General features: G+C 58.2%; 2 protein-coding genes across 2 annotated transcripts; one reads left to right on the top strand and one right to left on the bottom strand.

Moving 5' to 3' along the window:
• Window positions 1–556: 556 nt before the first annotated feature.
• Window positions 557–8,728, top strand: MYCTH_2310189 (uncharacterized protein). The gene is made up of 2 exons (XM_003665888.1): window positions 557–675; window positions 853–8,728. The coding sequence occupies exon 2, from the start codon at window positions 958–960 to the stop codon at window positions 8,380–8,382; it is 7,425 nt and encodes a 2,474-aa protein (XP_003665936.1). The 5' UTR covers window positions 557–675; window positions 853–957; the 3' UTR covers window positions 8,383–8,728.
• A 1,638-nt stretch (window positions 8,729–10,366) lies between these two features.
• MYCTH_2316209 (uncharacterized protein) lies at window positions 10,367–12,835 on the bottom strand. Its single transcript, XM_003665887.1, has 3 exons — window positions 12,223–12,835; window positions 11,869–12,149; window positions 10,367–11,472 (listed from the first exon to the last, which is right to left on the bottom strand). The coding sequence occupies exons 1-3, from the start codon at window positions 12,368–12,370 to the stop codon at window positions 10,906–10,908; spliced, it is 996 nt and encodes a 331-aa protein (XP_003665935.1). The 5' UTR covers window positions 12,371–12,835; the 3' UTR covers window positions 10,367–10,905.
• Window positions 12,836–14,302: the final 1,467 nt, after the last annotated feature.

Below are 14,302 nucleotides of genomic sequence, written 5' to 3'. Positions count from 1 at the left end.
GAAAAGCTGGGGAAAGAGGGCAATCGAAGAAATCGAAGGAAGGAATCCCGGTCAAGGAAAGCACAAAAGCACGGTCTCCCAGCGGCTGCCCTGGAGCTAGTTATAGCCTACGGAGTCAAACCACACTCAGTTGAAGGCGTTCTGGGAAGAATTCAACTCGACGCCGCGCTGCATCCGTCACACCGGCAATTCAATTATTGGGGCGGAATCTGCATTAGAGCCGCAAGCGCGGATTGCGCCATTCTCGCGGCCGCCCCGACAAGGAAAGTCTTGGTCGTGGCGGCCGGCAATCGGCCGTTCGTTGAAGGAATTAAAGTGGGTCGTTGGCGCCGGTAGGGTCACCGATCCCGCAAGCTCGGCAGCTTTATTAGGTATGCAAGTACTAGAGACTTGACCTGGGGCCATTTTTACGCGTATCAACTAAGTCACGACGACTTGCCGCCTGAAAGGTAGGGGAAACTCTTGGCAGCCTTGTCCGATGAGGCTAGCAGCGCCAGTGCTCTGTGCTCGCTAAGGCGCAACCACGCGGGAGAGCTGCGATTTGGCGATTTGACGCGAAAGCAGTTTCTCGGGTTTCGAACGTCAGAACCATCGCCAACAGGGCAGCCCACACCGACCCGGAGCTTTCGTCGGTGCTGCGGAACGGCAAAATCCATTGAAATCTAATCTCAATAGGTAACTTTGCCCTTTTCTCCCATTGTTTCTGGTCGCATTTTTTCTTTCCTTCTCGCCTGCGCCCTCCCCCCCAAAATCAACAACTTCGCGCATCCCTCTTGCCTCAGCTGTCAAACCCGTTTTCTCTTCGCATCGTCGGCGGCTGACAGCATTTGGTATCTGACTGTATGTGCCAAGAAGTTCCGCAATCTCTGGAATTCGATTGATCGCCTGGAGACGTCGACTCCTGGCGACACCGCCGAGCCCTCGATAAATGACCTGACTTCCGCGATTCCCCTTTTGATGATGCCTCCCAAGCGCAAGAGACTCGACCGAGGACCCAGCGACGCTGGCTCTTCGCGGCCATCGCCCCATCGCCCCGCGGATACAGCATTGGGACAGCACGATAGAAGCTTCGATGGAGGCCGTGGCGGTCGCGGCGGAAGGAACTCGCGGAGAGGCGAACGTCGCGGTTCTTTCCAGTCCCAGAGCGCGAATTCCTCTTTGAACGGTCCCGATCCGAGATCACCGCCGCCACCCGCCAGGCCGTCGAGCTCATCTTCCTCGGCCGCGCTGCCACCTCCAACAACCGCGGCACCACTAGCGCCGCCGCCGGTTCCAGCTACTCCGGCCAGCTCTGCGGCCCCGGCCTCTCCCGTCCAAACATTTTACGACTACAGCATTGTCACAGATGATTGTGTCAGCAGGTGGGCGAAGGGTGGCCGGCAAGAGATCATCGACCATGGCGTTCAGTCACGGGAAGACGAAGACCTTACGGAAGTCGTCATGATCTTCCAGGAACTCATCCACTCCGTCACCGACGGGCGACTCCAGGGCTCTGATGCCGGCGACGTCGTCCGAGAGATACTAGGCCCTGAAATCTCAGAGGCGGATCGGAATGATGGGGCATTCGACCCTCACATTCTGTTCCTGGATACCGTGTCTACCTTCCTGGACGTGGAGTCGGGTCCTCTCCAACCACAGCTGCGCGACTTCATGGTTGCCTCAAATGTTTCTCCAGCGCTCATGCGACTCGTCCTGGATCCGCCGATTCTTCAGCACCTCGATTTGATCCGCGACACGTTCGTGCGGATGGGTATTCGACAATCCACCAACTTGTTGTACCGCCAGGCAAACTACAACCTATTGCGCGAAGAGTCCGAGGGCTTCGCGAAGCTCGTCACCGAGCTGTTCACGATTAGTGGTGCGGAGCCGCCGACATCCGAGGTTGTGCAGACCACGTTCAACAAGGTTATGAGCCTTATCGGGACTTTTGACCTACACCCGGGCCGCGTCTTGGACGTAATTCTGGATATCTTCGCCGCCGTTCTCATCAAGCAATTCCGCTTCTTCATCAAGTTCCTGCGCGTCAGCTCGTGGTGGCCACGAAGCCAACTTAGCCTACCAACCGACAGATTTGTCGGAGGCTTGCCGATCTGGGCTCTGCCCGAGCATCCTGGTTGGGTCGCCACTGAGGAGGAAGAAGCTCTTCTCGCTCAACAGCGGCTGGAGCGGGACATTGCTTTCTGGGAGAGAGCACGCAAGCTCAAGCTCGACGCCTATTTCGAGCTGGGCGGGAGACAACTGGCTCCATCGGAGGAGGAGCGACTGGCGGACGGCGCGTCCGGGACCGGTCCGGAGTCCAGCATCGAGCAAGAATGGATCAGGATTACGAAGACGCTGCCACCTCCCGGGAACCGAGACGCCGCTCAAATGTTGGGTTTCAAGCTGCGATTCTACACCTCCGAGGCCAGGGACCCCGAGGACACCCTGCCGGCAAACCTGCTTTACTTAATATCGCTGCTCATCAAAGTCGGCTTCGTCTCGCTCACGGACTTGTGGAACCACGTCTGGCCGCTTGATGAGGACATGGAGACGGTAAAGGAGCAGAAGCTGAAGGAACTCGAAGAGAAAGAGAGAGCGAAGCGGCCGGGCGGCGAGCAGAATGCCTTGATGATGGCTGGCGCTCTCCCAGACGACATGCCCCCGCCCCCCAGCAACAATTCGCGCCGCGACGCCGCGACGACAAAACAAGACCAAAACAATAAGACCCCAACAGCAGCGGAGAAGCCAGAGTCGCGCGGCCCCGACGACCAAAAGGTGCTCCTTCTCAAATGTCTCCTTACCATTGGCGCTATTCCCGAGTCACTCTTCATCATCGGGCGCCATGATTGGATCCTACGGGCATTCCCCGACCTCGTGCCACTTCTCCATCGCATTCTCCACCATTCCATCGACGTCTTGTACCAACAAGCCCGTCCAACTTCTTCGACTCCGATCGAGTGCCCGCCTAAGCCGCAGTTGGATCCCGACCAGACAGGCGTGCCCAAGGGGCACTTGAAGCTTAAAACGCCACCCGTTAAACGCGCACTGAGGTGGCCCAACGCGGACCAGGCTGATGTCGAAGGAATCTCGTACCGCTTTTACTGGGATGAGTGGGCAGACAACGTCCCGGTCTGCCGCACTGTGGATGACCTGTTTACCCTTTCCGACTCGCTGCTCAACATCGTTGGCGTCAAGATCGGCGAGGATGCCTCCCTCGTGACTAAGCTCGCCAGGATCGGCAGCAAGAGCCTCAGCGACGACCCGTCCGCCCACAACACTGAGCGTTGGCTCGGCTTCCTCAAACGAGTGCTAGTGCCAGCTCTGAGCTTAGGTGACGCCAATGCGTCCGCCGTCGACAGCGTCTGGGACCTCCTCAAGCGGTATCCGGTCCGATCTCGCTTCGGCGTTTACGCCGAATGGTATGAGGGTGCGACCTCGCGACTCGAGCCTGTACAGAAAGCCTTCGCGCACACCAAGCTGCTCACCCTCAGCAAGATGAAGCGGCTGTCACACAGTAACATCATGCAGATGGCCAAGGAACTCGCAAAGGTGGCGTATCAGTCGCCTGGCATCGTCTGCAAAGTTGCGCTGCAGCAGATCGAATCGTACGACAACCTGATCGAGGCCTTTGTCGAGTGCGCCAAGTACTTCACCGACCTCGGGTACGATGTCCTTGTCTGGTCAGTGCTGAGCTCTCTCGCCGGCCAGGAGAGGAGCCGTACCCAGGCAACCTCGGTGCTCCTGACCAGCAAATGGCTCCAAGCGCTGTCGCGATTCTCCGGCAAGGTCTTTCAGCGTTATTCCAACATGGACCCGCTGCCTATTCTCCGCTACGTCCACGCCCAACTCTTGCGGGGCAACTCGACCGATCTGGTCATTCTGGAGGAGTTGATAGAGTCCATGGGAGGCATTGTCTCCGCCTTCGATTTCACAGATGCCCAGCTGCGTGGCATGACGGGTGGAGAGGTGCTCCGCCGCCAGACTCTCATCAGCCTCGGCGATAAGCGGGAAGTATCAGCTCGCAGCGCCCAGCGCCTGATGAGGGCCCTATCGCACTCGAACCTCGCCGGCCAGTTGCTTATCAACATTGCGCAGTATCGACAAAATGCGATCTACAAGATCACCGACGACAAGGCCGTCATCAAGTACCTCTCTGCCCTCGTCGACGGCTCTCACAAGGTTCTCTCTCGATACCTCGACCTGCTCCTCAGCAATCTCGATCCCGACACTTTCAACCGCCTGGTCCCCGACGTTGTCCAGCTCATGCGGGATTACGGCCTCGATGCCAATCTTGCCTTTATGATTCGACGGAATACCATCCGCTGGGACACGAAGGCTCTCCCTCCAACCAAGGAAAGTCCGTCACAGGCTACAAAGCCCACAACCGACGTTGACGGCGACGTCACCATGGCGACAGCCGCGGCTGACGGTACCCCAGGCGACGCCAGCAACACAGAGGCAACTAAAGACGGTGCTGGTGACAACAGTTCGGCCTCGAGAACACCAAGCCGTTTGCCGGAATCGCTTTCCGACGCGCTTGCTCCGCTCATCGAGGAGATCCCCAAACTGTTGCCCCAGCAATCCTGGAAATATATCTCTCCTGCATGCTACGTATTCTTCTGGTCACTGCAACTCGGAAACCTTGTCTGGCCTCAGGACAGCTACGAGGCCGCAAACAAGCGGCTCAAAGCCCAGGCAGCAGAACTGACGACTGACCGGACGGACACCCCTCGTTCCGCCGCAAACAAGAAACGGAAACGGGAGGAGATTATGGACCAGCAACAGCGGCTTCTGCAGGAGACCAAGGACGGGATAGAGCGGTTCCAGAAGACCAAACTTCATATCGGCCGGCAGACCAGCGGTTGGTTTCCCGCAGGCATCGCGCATGCTGACGCAACGTCGGACGCCCTGCTCGAAGAGTGCATCTTACCGCGCCTGCAGATCTCCCCCGTGGATGCGGACTACTGCTTCCGGTTGATCAAGTTCTTGCACGAGTTCCCCAAGTCAAACTTCCAGCTCATGTCGCTCTACAACCGCCTGTTCAATCACAACCGCCTGCGCGCCCTAATCTTCACCTGCACGGTTCGTGAGGCCGAGCATCTAGCCCGTTTCCTGAAGTTCATCCTGGGCGATCTCTCGAAGTGGCACGGCAATAAGAATGCCTACGAGAAGGAGGCCCTGGGCCTCAGAGAGCTGCAGGGCACCAAGACCAGGGAATACATCGGCTTTGCCACGGCCTTCGATGCGGATGGAAAGCCTACAGAGTTCATCGAGCACGATGCCTTCAAGGAACTCCTGTTCCGCTGGCACAAGGAGCTCAACTCCGCACTTCGATCATGCCTCAACGGTATGGAATGGATGCACATCCGCAATGCCATCAGTATCCTGAAGGGTGTCATCGATTACTTCCCCGCCATCAACTTCATGGCCGAGAAGTTTTTGGAGCAGCTCAACACCATCAAGGACCGCGAGTCAGCGAATTCCAATGCTCCCGAGTCCGCTCAGGGCCACCGCGTCGATCTGTCCGTGACGGCTCAGACCACCTACTCGGAGCTAGCGAAGAGAAAGTCCAAATGGGTCCTTGTTCAGGCCTTCCGGCCGGGCGCTGTAAGTACCTCGGCTGTGAGCCTCAAATCATCGTCTTGTGCTAACCATGCACAGAAGAGCGATGGCAAAGATGAGAAGGGACCCACGATGCCAGCCAACTCTTCCCTCCGCGGCTCAGCGGCGCCTTTCAAGCCCAATGCGGGACGTGCCCCACAGTCCTCCGAGGTCGAGGACGGAGAAGTGGACGAGAGTAAAGCCGGTCAAGCATCCCCAGGAGGCAACGTGTCCAGCTTGCCGCGACCGCCACCAGCCAGGGAACCGCCAAGGGAGACGAACCCTCCGGCGCCAAAGACGAGCTCAGCGGCCACCCCTTCCGGAAGACCGTCCACCCCAAAGCCTGCCCCAGCACCGCAATCTGGTACCCGCCAGGAGCCACCGAGGTTTTCAACTCTCCCCCCTGGGGGGCCCGGACTTCCCAACAGACCAGAACCTCCCGCCAGGCACGATTCATCGGGGCCCAGGTTCAGTCAGCCTCGCCAGGATAGGAGGGATTTGCCTACGAGGGAAGCCCGCGACTATCGGGACAGTCGGGAACCTCGAGACCAACATCAGCGTGACCCTCGGGAGCCGCAAGGTGCCCGTGATGGCAGAGACTACCGAACCCCTGAAGGATCGCGTCCAGAGCGCTCTCGGGACATCTCATCCTCCGATAGGCGCGGACCAGATCCTGGACAACGCGAACCCGGGCCGCGGGACTCTAGCCGCGATACTGGTCGTGACGCTAGCCGAGCTTCTGATCGCGGCCGAGCGGAGCCTCCCTCGCGTCGACATGATCATGCGCCGGCAGCTGACCGAGATAGCCGTCCGGATAGCCGTCCGGATAGCCGTCCGCCGCCACGGGAAAGGGGCGCTCCTCACGGCTCAAGCAGGTCCGACTCGAGACCTGGAAGGGAACCCGCCGTATCGACCCCGCCGGCAACCACGTCACAGAGCGCTCCTCAGGGACCCCCGATCAACCCAGAGCGCGCACGGATCATCGAGGGTGAGCGGCCGGAGATCATCAACCCAGCCCGAGCCGCTCTCATCAACGACACGCGAGAACCCTCGGGTCGTCACTCGCCAAGAGAGCAACCTCGAGAGCGGCCTCCGCGGGCAGACTCGCCCAGGCGATCCGATCGCCCACCGACCAATCCTCCCTTGCCGGACAACGGCCGTGACGATCGCCATGGCCGCCGTCGCCATTCGCCCGGGCCCGAAATTCCTCGGGACTCCCATATGGAGCCGGCAGCGCCACCTTTGCGAGCCGAGCGGAACATGGAGCGCGAAGACAGGAACGCCGGGCCGAGGGATTCTTACACTAGCCAATCCCGTCCTGACCACGATCACGGAAGACTCGGCCAGCAGGACCCCGATTACGGCCGGTTGAACCCTATCCAGTCCGTCGTCGACATGCCCCCAGGACCGCCTTCAGGCCCCCGGGGCCGGGGTGGCCGAAGCGTGGCCCGACCCCCCCCGGTCAACGGCCCTCCGATGCGTCCCGACAACAGGTTTCCGCCGCTTGAGCCCATCCGTCCGCCGACTCCGGAGCGTCATCCACCGACAGGTCCATCGGCATCTCGCCCTCGTCGAGGACCATACGATAACGGCAGCGGCATCGGCTCTCCGACATCATCCACGCCTCCCACGGTGGGAGTGCACCCAGACAGGATGCGCCAGATCAGCCAAGCATCGTCTGCCCCGCCCCCACCGCCTCCTCCTCCTCCTCCTCCTGCAGCTTCCGGGCCACCGGGGCCGTCCGGCATTCATCCGGACCGTCTGAACCAGATTGCTACTCAGCCACCGGGGCCTGCTATACACTCCCGCGCTCCGATACACACGCCTGACCGACCGCCAATGTCTACTCCCGGTTCCGGATCGCGACCTGCGCCGTCAGGCCCCAGCGCCGATTTCTCGTCAACACCCACCGGTCCTGCCGCTGCCAACGACCGGATGAGACCAGGTGGAAGACAGCTCCGTGGCATACAAAATACCCTGGACAAGGCCTCTGCTGACAATGCTCGAGGCTCGGGCCCGCGAACGTCTCGATCACGACCCAACCTGGCGGGCTCGGATGCCCAAATCTTGGTCGGCGCATCGCCCGTCAGCACGCCGGTTCACGAACGGCCGGCCGAGTCCTTCCGAGACTCGTCTCGTCGGGAGCCTAGCGACCGCCCCCCGCGCGGCGGTCCCGAGCCGATCCAGGTCGTTAGCGATTCCCGCGGTGGCCGTGAGACCAGCAGCGGCCGGGGCCCCGCGAACGGTGACGATTATGGGTCCAGCCGAAGCGAACATGACCGCAGCCGTCGTGAGCACCACCGGTCGGAACGCAGCTCCCGCCCATCTGGGCGCAGCAGCCGGGATCGCACCCCCGATCGGGAGCGGGAACCCAAAGATTCTCGCGAGTACAGGGACAGGAGGTCATCCAATGTGCCTAGCAGCAGCAGCCGCGACGACAGAGATTCGCGCCGTTCGATGCGCGAGTCCACGGGCGGTGGCCGAGAACAGATCCCTGGCGGTGGGAGGGATCTCGCCCCGCCGCGCGAGTCGAGCAGCCATCGTAGCCACCGCGGCGAACCTGGCCCGAGGGGCGATGGAGGCTCCGGTGGTGGTGGAAGGGGAGAAGGGGGAAGAGGGGGCGACGATTATGGACGGGGTGGGTCTTCGCGGAGTAATGGGCCCCCGAGAGACTCGCGGTCGTCAAGACCTGGAGACGAGCGTGGCGATCCCCGGGGAGGGGATGATAGGGCGCGGAAGCGCAGGAGTGAGGGTGTAGAAGTGGGGAGCGGGAGCCATCAGGACAAGAGACAACGGCGTTAGGTCTGACCGTTGCCGGTCCCGATCCATGCCGAGGGAAGGTAATCGCTACACCGGGGATGAAGACATGCCGAAGTCAGCAGTGGGATGATTATCATAAAACATAAACGGGGGGGAACAAGAATGCCCACGGATACGAGATTGCGAAGCATAACATATCAAGGTGGAGGATACGGATACGGACACAAGTTGCTTTTTTCTTCCGCCCGTCGGCTCCATCGAAGGTTGGGAACACGGCGGACGAGACGATTTCCTAGACTTATTCGGCGGGATCACTATTTCGACAAGAGGCATTTTATCATTTCTTCTAAAAATCTCCCGCTTCTTCCGAGCGCCGTCTGTGAGTGGGCCAGGCTAAACAACAAACGTTCGGCTCACGAGCCCGAGGTACATAATGTGTCAACGCAAATTCTTGTACCTCCGTCCGATACATGCGAGCATTTGGACGATTGACAAAACCCTCCTCGACTGTTGGCGATCACACCATGTCCTCTCTCCTGCATTCTCCAGATCTTGCAGTTCATCACGGTCGCCTTAACCTCGGCATTTGAAAGTCGCCTTTTTTTTTTCAAGCCGTATACCTTATACCTCGAGGGCACGCGCATGTCGTGCCCACTGTGCGATGCGAAACAACCCGACTTCCATCCCCTGGAAGATGTAACCACTCGTGTATTCTCTATTCTGCCGCATATTCCTAGACACTACAAAGCAGGGCGTGAAGAAGGAGTATGGAGCGAGCATACAGGTTCTGGGACGGTGCTGTAAAAAATGTGTTGTGTTTATTATACCTTCTGTTTGTATCATGGCGCTTGCGAGTGAGGAAAAAAAGTCTTGCATTTGTCCCGGGGCGTTCCCAAGTTGTTTTTTCTCTTTGAGGGTCTGAAGCACACATATGTATCATTGCCTTTGCGCGTTCTGGATGTCCAATCAGGCAGAAGGAGCCTGTCTTGCTGTTGACTTTGGCCCGGCAGTTCGCAGTCATTATTAACAAGGGCATTGTTTCTCGTCTTGCCACGATATTCATCATGACCGTGTCGTGCCCCTCACCCACCCAACCCCCTTCCCCTCCCTTTTCCTCCCTTCTCAATGTTTTTAGGGAGTCTTTGGTTCGCAGTGCTATTATCGACACAGGTATCATGAAGGCGCCGGGCGGTTGTGGTTATTTTATATTTCTGCTGTGGTTCTTGCTCTTCTCTGGTCGGCGCGCATCCCTGGCTGCATACGGGATATGTCTGCATCCAGACAGCTCTGCACTTTTGTCAGGAGACAAGATCGAAGTTCCCTTCTACGCCATGGGTTCTGTCTATTTCTATTCAAAACCACTCTTTTCTTTGACAGCAGAGACTGCAATGCCGTACGCAGCGTGTGTCCGGCTCGGTCGTTCATACGCGACCCCAAACAGCTCCAGGGATCTAGACTGATCCCCCGGGGGGGGGGGGGGGGGGTCAACATATTCGAGCTACCACCCCTGAATATCATTGAAGTTAGTGACCTGAAACTGTCTCGACTCGACTCGACTCGACTCGACTGGAATCTCCTCTCTCAACCAGTCCAGAGCTTAGACGCAGTTCTCTCTAGTGGGATCAGCAGTGAGCTCCATCAGACCCGGCCCGACACCAGGATCAGCTGGTGTACGGATGTATGTACGGAACAGTCAGGTCGCCGTGCGAACGGAAACGCTCCAATAAGCTAGATCTTTTGTGCGCCGCCGCCTCCACCCCTCACCACGCAGGCGGCGCGGCTCTGCGGCCGAAACTAAAAAGCTTTTTTTAAGCGGCGGCCAACAGATCAAACAGATGCGGCACGGCTCTCTTGATACAGAGACGGATTTGATCCAGGACAACTGGAACGGTAATAGTGGGTTTAGCGAACACGAGTTAGGCGGGTGCAAATGGCATGTGGTTCAGCTCAGGGGGGTGTCGAAGGATGAGAGCATCCATCCGAATGGGTTACGCGGCCCAAGGCGCTCCCGGGTATCACTAAGGTTGCCGTTGTAACCGATTGATTTGACTTTTGCTGTGATATCCCTAGATGCGTCCAAAATCCAACCCCAAAGTTTGGGAACAGACGCGGTCTTGAAGTGCCATGAAGCATCATACCTATGATGATGACATCGCCCGGCATACTCCTTTCTGCTCTCGTTTTGGAGAGATACACGGCCGATATAGCATCTCTTCTCGAGCCCAATCCACCCTCTTCCCACCCAAATACTGCCCGAGCTGAACTGATCCGAGACCGCCACACCAATCTAAGCATGACGTTTTACCTCCTCGATCCCAGTACGTGGTACGCTGACCAAGCCAGCCCCTGTAATAATCCCGTACGTAAGAAAACCTGCTTCCCATGACTATCCCTCTGAACGCCGTGGTATCTTGAAATGCAAATGCAAAAAAAAAGAACAAAACAACCTCGCATGATGCAGACAAAATGCATGTTCGGAAAGCGGGAGCCCGCCTATGTTCCTGAAGCACTGGATCCAACTCGACTTGAGAACCGAAAGAAGAAGAAGAAGAAACGGTGGCTAAATTAATCCTCTTCTGGATCCGGATTTGTGGCTCTCAAAACCCTCGGTGCCTGATGCACGCGTCTCGAATAGTCCTGGTTGTCCTGCAGCGAAGTGAGGCTCTCGCGGCTCCTATTCTGGTCGCCGGAATAGAGGCCGGTCGCGAATGGGTCGAGCCTGGGGTCGACAGGCATGAGGTGGCTGCGTCGCTTGTTCTGGGAGTCCCAGGCGCCCGCGGCTGCCCCGCCGGGCGTGCTGCCGTACCGGCTCTCGGTCATCTCGCCTGACTTGGGCGTCGCCATCCTGCCGGGGGACCCGCCGACCCCGGTTTGTAATCCGAGATCGGCCGCCTCGCGGTCTTTCCTCCGCTTCACAAAGCAGAACCATAGAAAGGCGGCCAGCACGAGTAACCCGCCGACGACGCCGACGACGATACCGGCGATGGCGCCTCCTTTGAGGCCGGAGCCATTATCGTCGCCTATGGACGTGCCATCGGTGGCGGTGGGGACGGTAGGGGCGGTCACCGTTCGGATGGTTCCGCCAACGGTGATGGTTGTCACAGATGGTGGGCCCGATGTGGTGGCGCCGGTCTAGCTTGAGGGTTAGCATGCACCCAAAACCATGGCAGCGTCAAAAAAGAAGTCGTGCCCAGCCCAGCCCAGCCCGTGAGGGGACGCAATGCATACAGTGGAGGAATCGGAAGAGGAAGTTGAAGATGGAGATGATGATGATGATGAAACGCCAGACGACGAAGTCGACTCCGACGATGTTACGGATACCGTGCGCTGGACCGTGCTGCTCTGCACCCAGTCTCAGCTATACTATACTCACGACGACCTGGAAGCCATTACGGGTTTCCGACAGGCCCAGACACCACAGGGGAGTGACGGGAATGGCGACAGCACGCAGGATCGAGAGACAAATGGGCATATTCCGAAGGGGGGGCGCACATGTCAGCTGGTAGGGAAAGGGAAGAGAGTACTCACGGTGCTAGAGGACGGCTCTCCCGTGGCAGACCCGCCGGGAGCTGCTGTTCCCGTTGGCGTGCTGCCGCCGGCGTACATGTAGCCAAAGACCCCATCGCCGCCACAGTAATCACTGGGATAGCCCGGGCAGGGATTTTGGCAGTCACTGAGGGGCTTTCGGTCGGCCTTGTTGGGGACCAGGTTCGAGCACCAGCAGTTCTTGTTCTGGACAATAGCGAGGGCGTAATTGAGGTCGGTGCAGTTACCGTAGCAGCGTCCATCGCTCTGCCAGTTGGAAAAGACTGTGAGACAAGGAGCGGTCAGCATGGGAAACCCGCGGCAGAACGCGGCAGAAAGTGAGAGAGGTGAGCTCACGAGGATCCATATCGGCGGTGTTGACGGTAGCGCAATAGACCTGAGGAACCGAAGGTCCATCTGCCTGCTGCTGTGCCCGGCTCATGCTGCAGAGCAGCGCAGCAATGCCGAAGCTTGCCCATCTCGGGGCGAAGTGTTGCGATCCCATGGCGGGCAATTCAATGTAATATGTCGCGGTATTTCTGCTGCTGCTGCTGCTGCTGCTGCTGCTGCTTGGCCAGTGGTTCCCCCTCGCTGGCACGGTCTTCGACGACGGAGTAAGAGTGCCGGTTCAATTGGATCTGGGTCGTTCGGGTTTGACCTCAACACAAGACGTGCTACGTAAAAAGATTGTGCCCCGCCAGCCCGTGGTAGTCGTTTCGTGACAGAACCTTAAGCGGCCATTCCGGAGATCGAGAAAACGGTCGAGCGATCCGTAGGTTGTCTGCCTGGAATGATGGGGTCTGAACGCTTCCGTCCTCACACTCGACGGCCGGTGGGAAGGTCAGGCCTGAGCGAGCCCTGCCAAATTGGGAGAGGAATAATTAAGGGAGCGACAGGACTACCCTCCGACCCTTGGACCGAAAATTGCTGTGCACCGTTGGCAGGGCGAAGTGTGGAAAGGTTGACGAGAGCGCAAGGGAGACGGTTTGCACAGGAAAGGGCGACGGTTTTGCAGAGGGCAACAGAAAAGAATCAACGGAACACTGTGTAAGAACCCACAGCGGGCCCCTGCAAAACAAGTGCAGCAGTGCACACCTGCAACCAACACAGACCGGTGGGGACCGATTCGGGCGAAGGAAGAGCGGCGGGTCCTCTGCGCTGCGCTCCCCGTACGTATGTATGTACGGATTACTCCGTACTCCGTACATAGTTACCGTATTCCAGGATTTCCCAGTCCCCTTGTTTCGCGCCGTCTACCGCCGCGGCCCCTTGTCAGCGGTTAACCCCTCCGCTAATCCAAACCCAAACAGCCAACGTTCGATCATGGAGCAGGTCAACAGATTATTGGCATCTTGCATTTCTTCTCCGCATTACGCAAAACACGGTGTTGTCACCTATCGATGGTTACTCCGAAAGCAGCAAAACACGTACGTGTAGTGTATTGCGGGAAGCGGAAACAGTGGAGCCCGGAAATCCCAAGCGGGGCCTGCGAGGTAACACCACCGAATGAATGGCGTCACCACCTCCACATTTCACCTTTTTGGCACTTTCCGATCTTCTCGAAAGCGACGACTCTGTTCAAGGTCGGCCCGTGAGTCGGCAAGGCATCCTGTCTACTTCTTTGATTCATTTATTCGCTCATTCATTCGACAGTCCAAAAAAAGAGGCTATTGCCAGATTCAGCCTCCGAATTCCCTTCTTTTCTTTTGATTTCCTTGTTCCCTTGTCTGACGAGATGGTCTTCGCTACGAATACCATGCAAGGTTCGTACCTCCGTACTACTCTCTGTCCGCGGAAACCGAGTGGCTGGCATGCTCGGCGCAATTCCGGGCAACGAATGGCCTGAACAAAGAGATGTGAGGAATGGATCTCCCAAGGCTGACCTGGACATACCCCTGCGCATCGTATTTCAGCGTCGCTAGTGCAGCGTGTTATTTCGCACACTAGCAAAAAGTAGTCGGATTTTGTGTCACCTTTGGCGAACACCTCTGGGCTTAACTACGCAAATTGCCCTAGCTACCGAGTAATCCGGCAGATATCATGGGACCCTGTTCATATAAAGGAAGTCTCTCTGGGCAAATTCCAGAGGTTTTGCACCTCTCAATCAAAGCGCACACACTTTCACCGGCAATGGCTGGTGGTCTCTTCCAGGACAATGCCGCCTTCGTATCCCGGCATTTCGTGAGCAGCACCCAAGCGATTTTTTCAATCGCACTTGCAGCCGTATCTGGAAGTTGGAATGAAGTTGGAGGGGGGCGCCTGCAGGCAAGAGGAGGGGCCAAAGACTGCCGTATCCCGAGACGGCGGAGACGATGCTCCCCTAGCATGATACGAGTTGTAAAGACGGGGAACCTACTATCACAGCGACAGTGAGGTTGCGCGCAGACGATATGGCAGGAGCAACGGCCAGCCATAGTTTCAAGATCCGGCATCAGCG

This window comes from Thermothelomyces thermophilus, chromosome 6 (assembly GCF_000226095.1).
Source record: "Thermothelomyces thermophilus ATCC 42464 chromosome 6, complete sequence".
NCBI classification, from domain to species: Eukaryota; Fungi; Ascomycota; class Sordariomycetes; order Sordariales; family Chaetomiaceae; genus Thermothelomyces; species Thermothelomyces thermophilus.
The sequence above is the reverse complement of the archived record's forward strand: the minus strand, read 5'-3'. Positions and strand labels throughout refer to the sequence as shown.

Bases quoted from the DNA above. Each gene is read 5' to 3' on its own strand.
- MYCTH_2316209 (XM_003665887.1), bottom strand. From the start codon at position 12,370: ATGGGATCGCAACACTTCGCCCCGAGATGGGCAAGCTTCGGCATTGCT. The intron at 12,150-12,222 runs GTGAGCTCACCT...CTTGTCTCACAG, and splicing joins CACCGCCGATATGGATCCTC to TCTTTTCCAACTGGCAGAGC. The intron at 11,473-11,868 runs GTGAGTACTCTC...CCCTCAAGCTAG, and splicing joins GAGAGCCGTCCTCTAGCACC to ACCGGCGCCACCACATCGGG.
- MYCTH_2310189 (XM_003665888.1), top strand. From the start codon at position 958: ATGATGCCTCCCAAGCGCAAGAGACTCGACCGAGGACCCAGCGACGCT.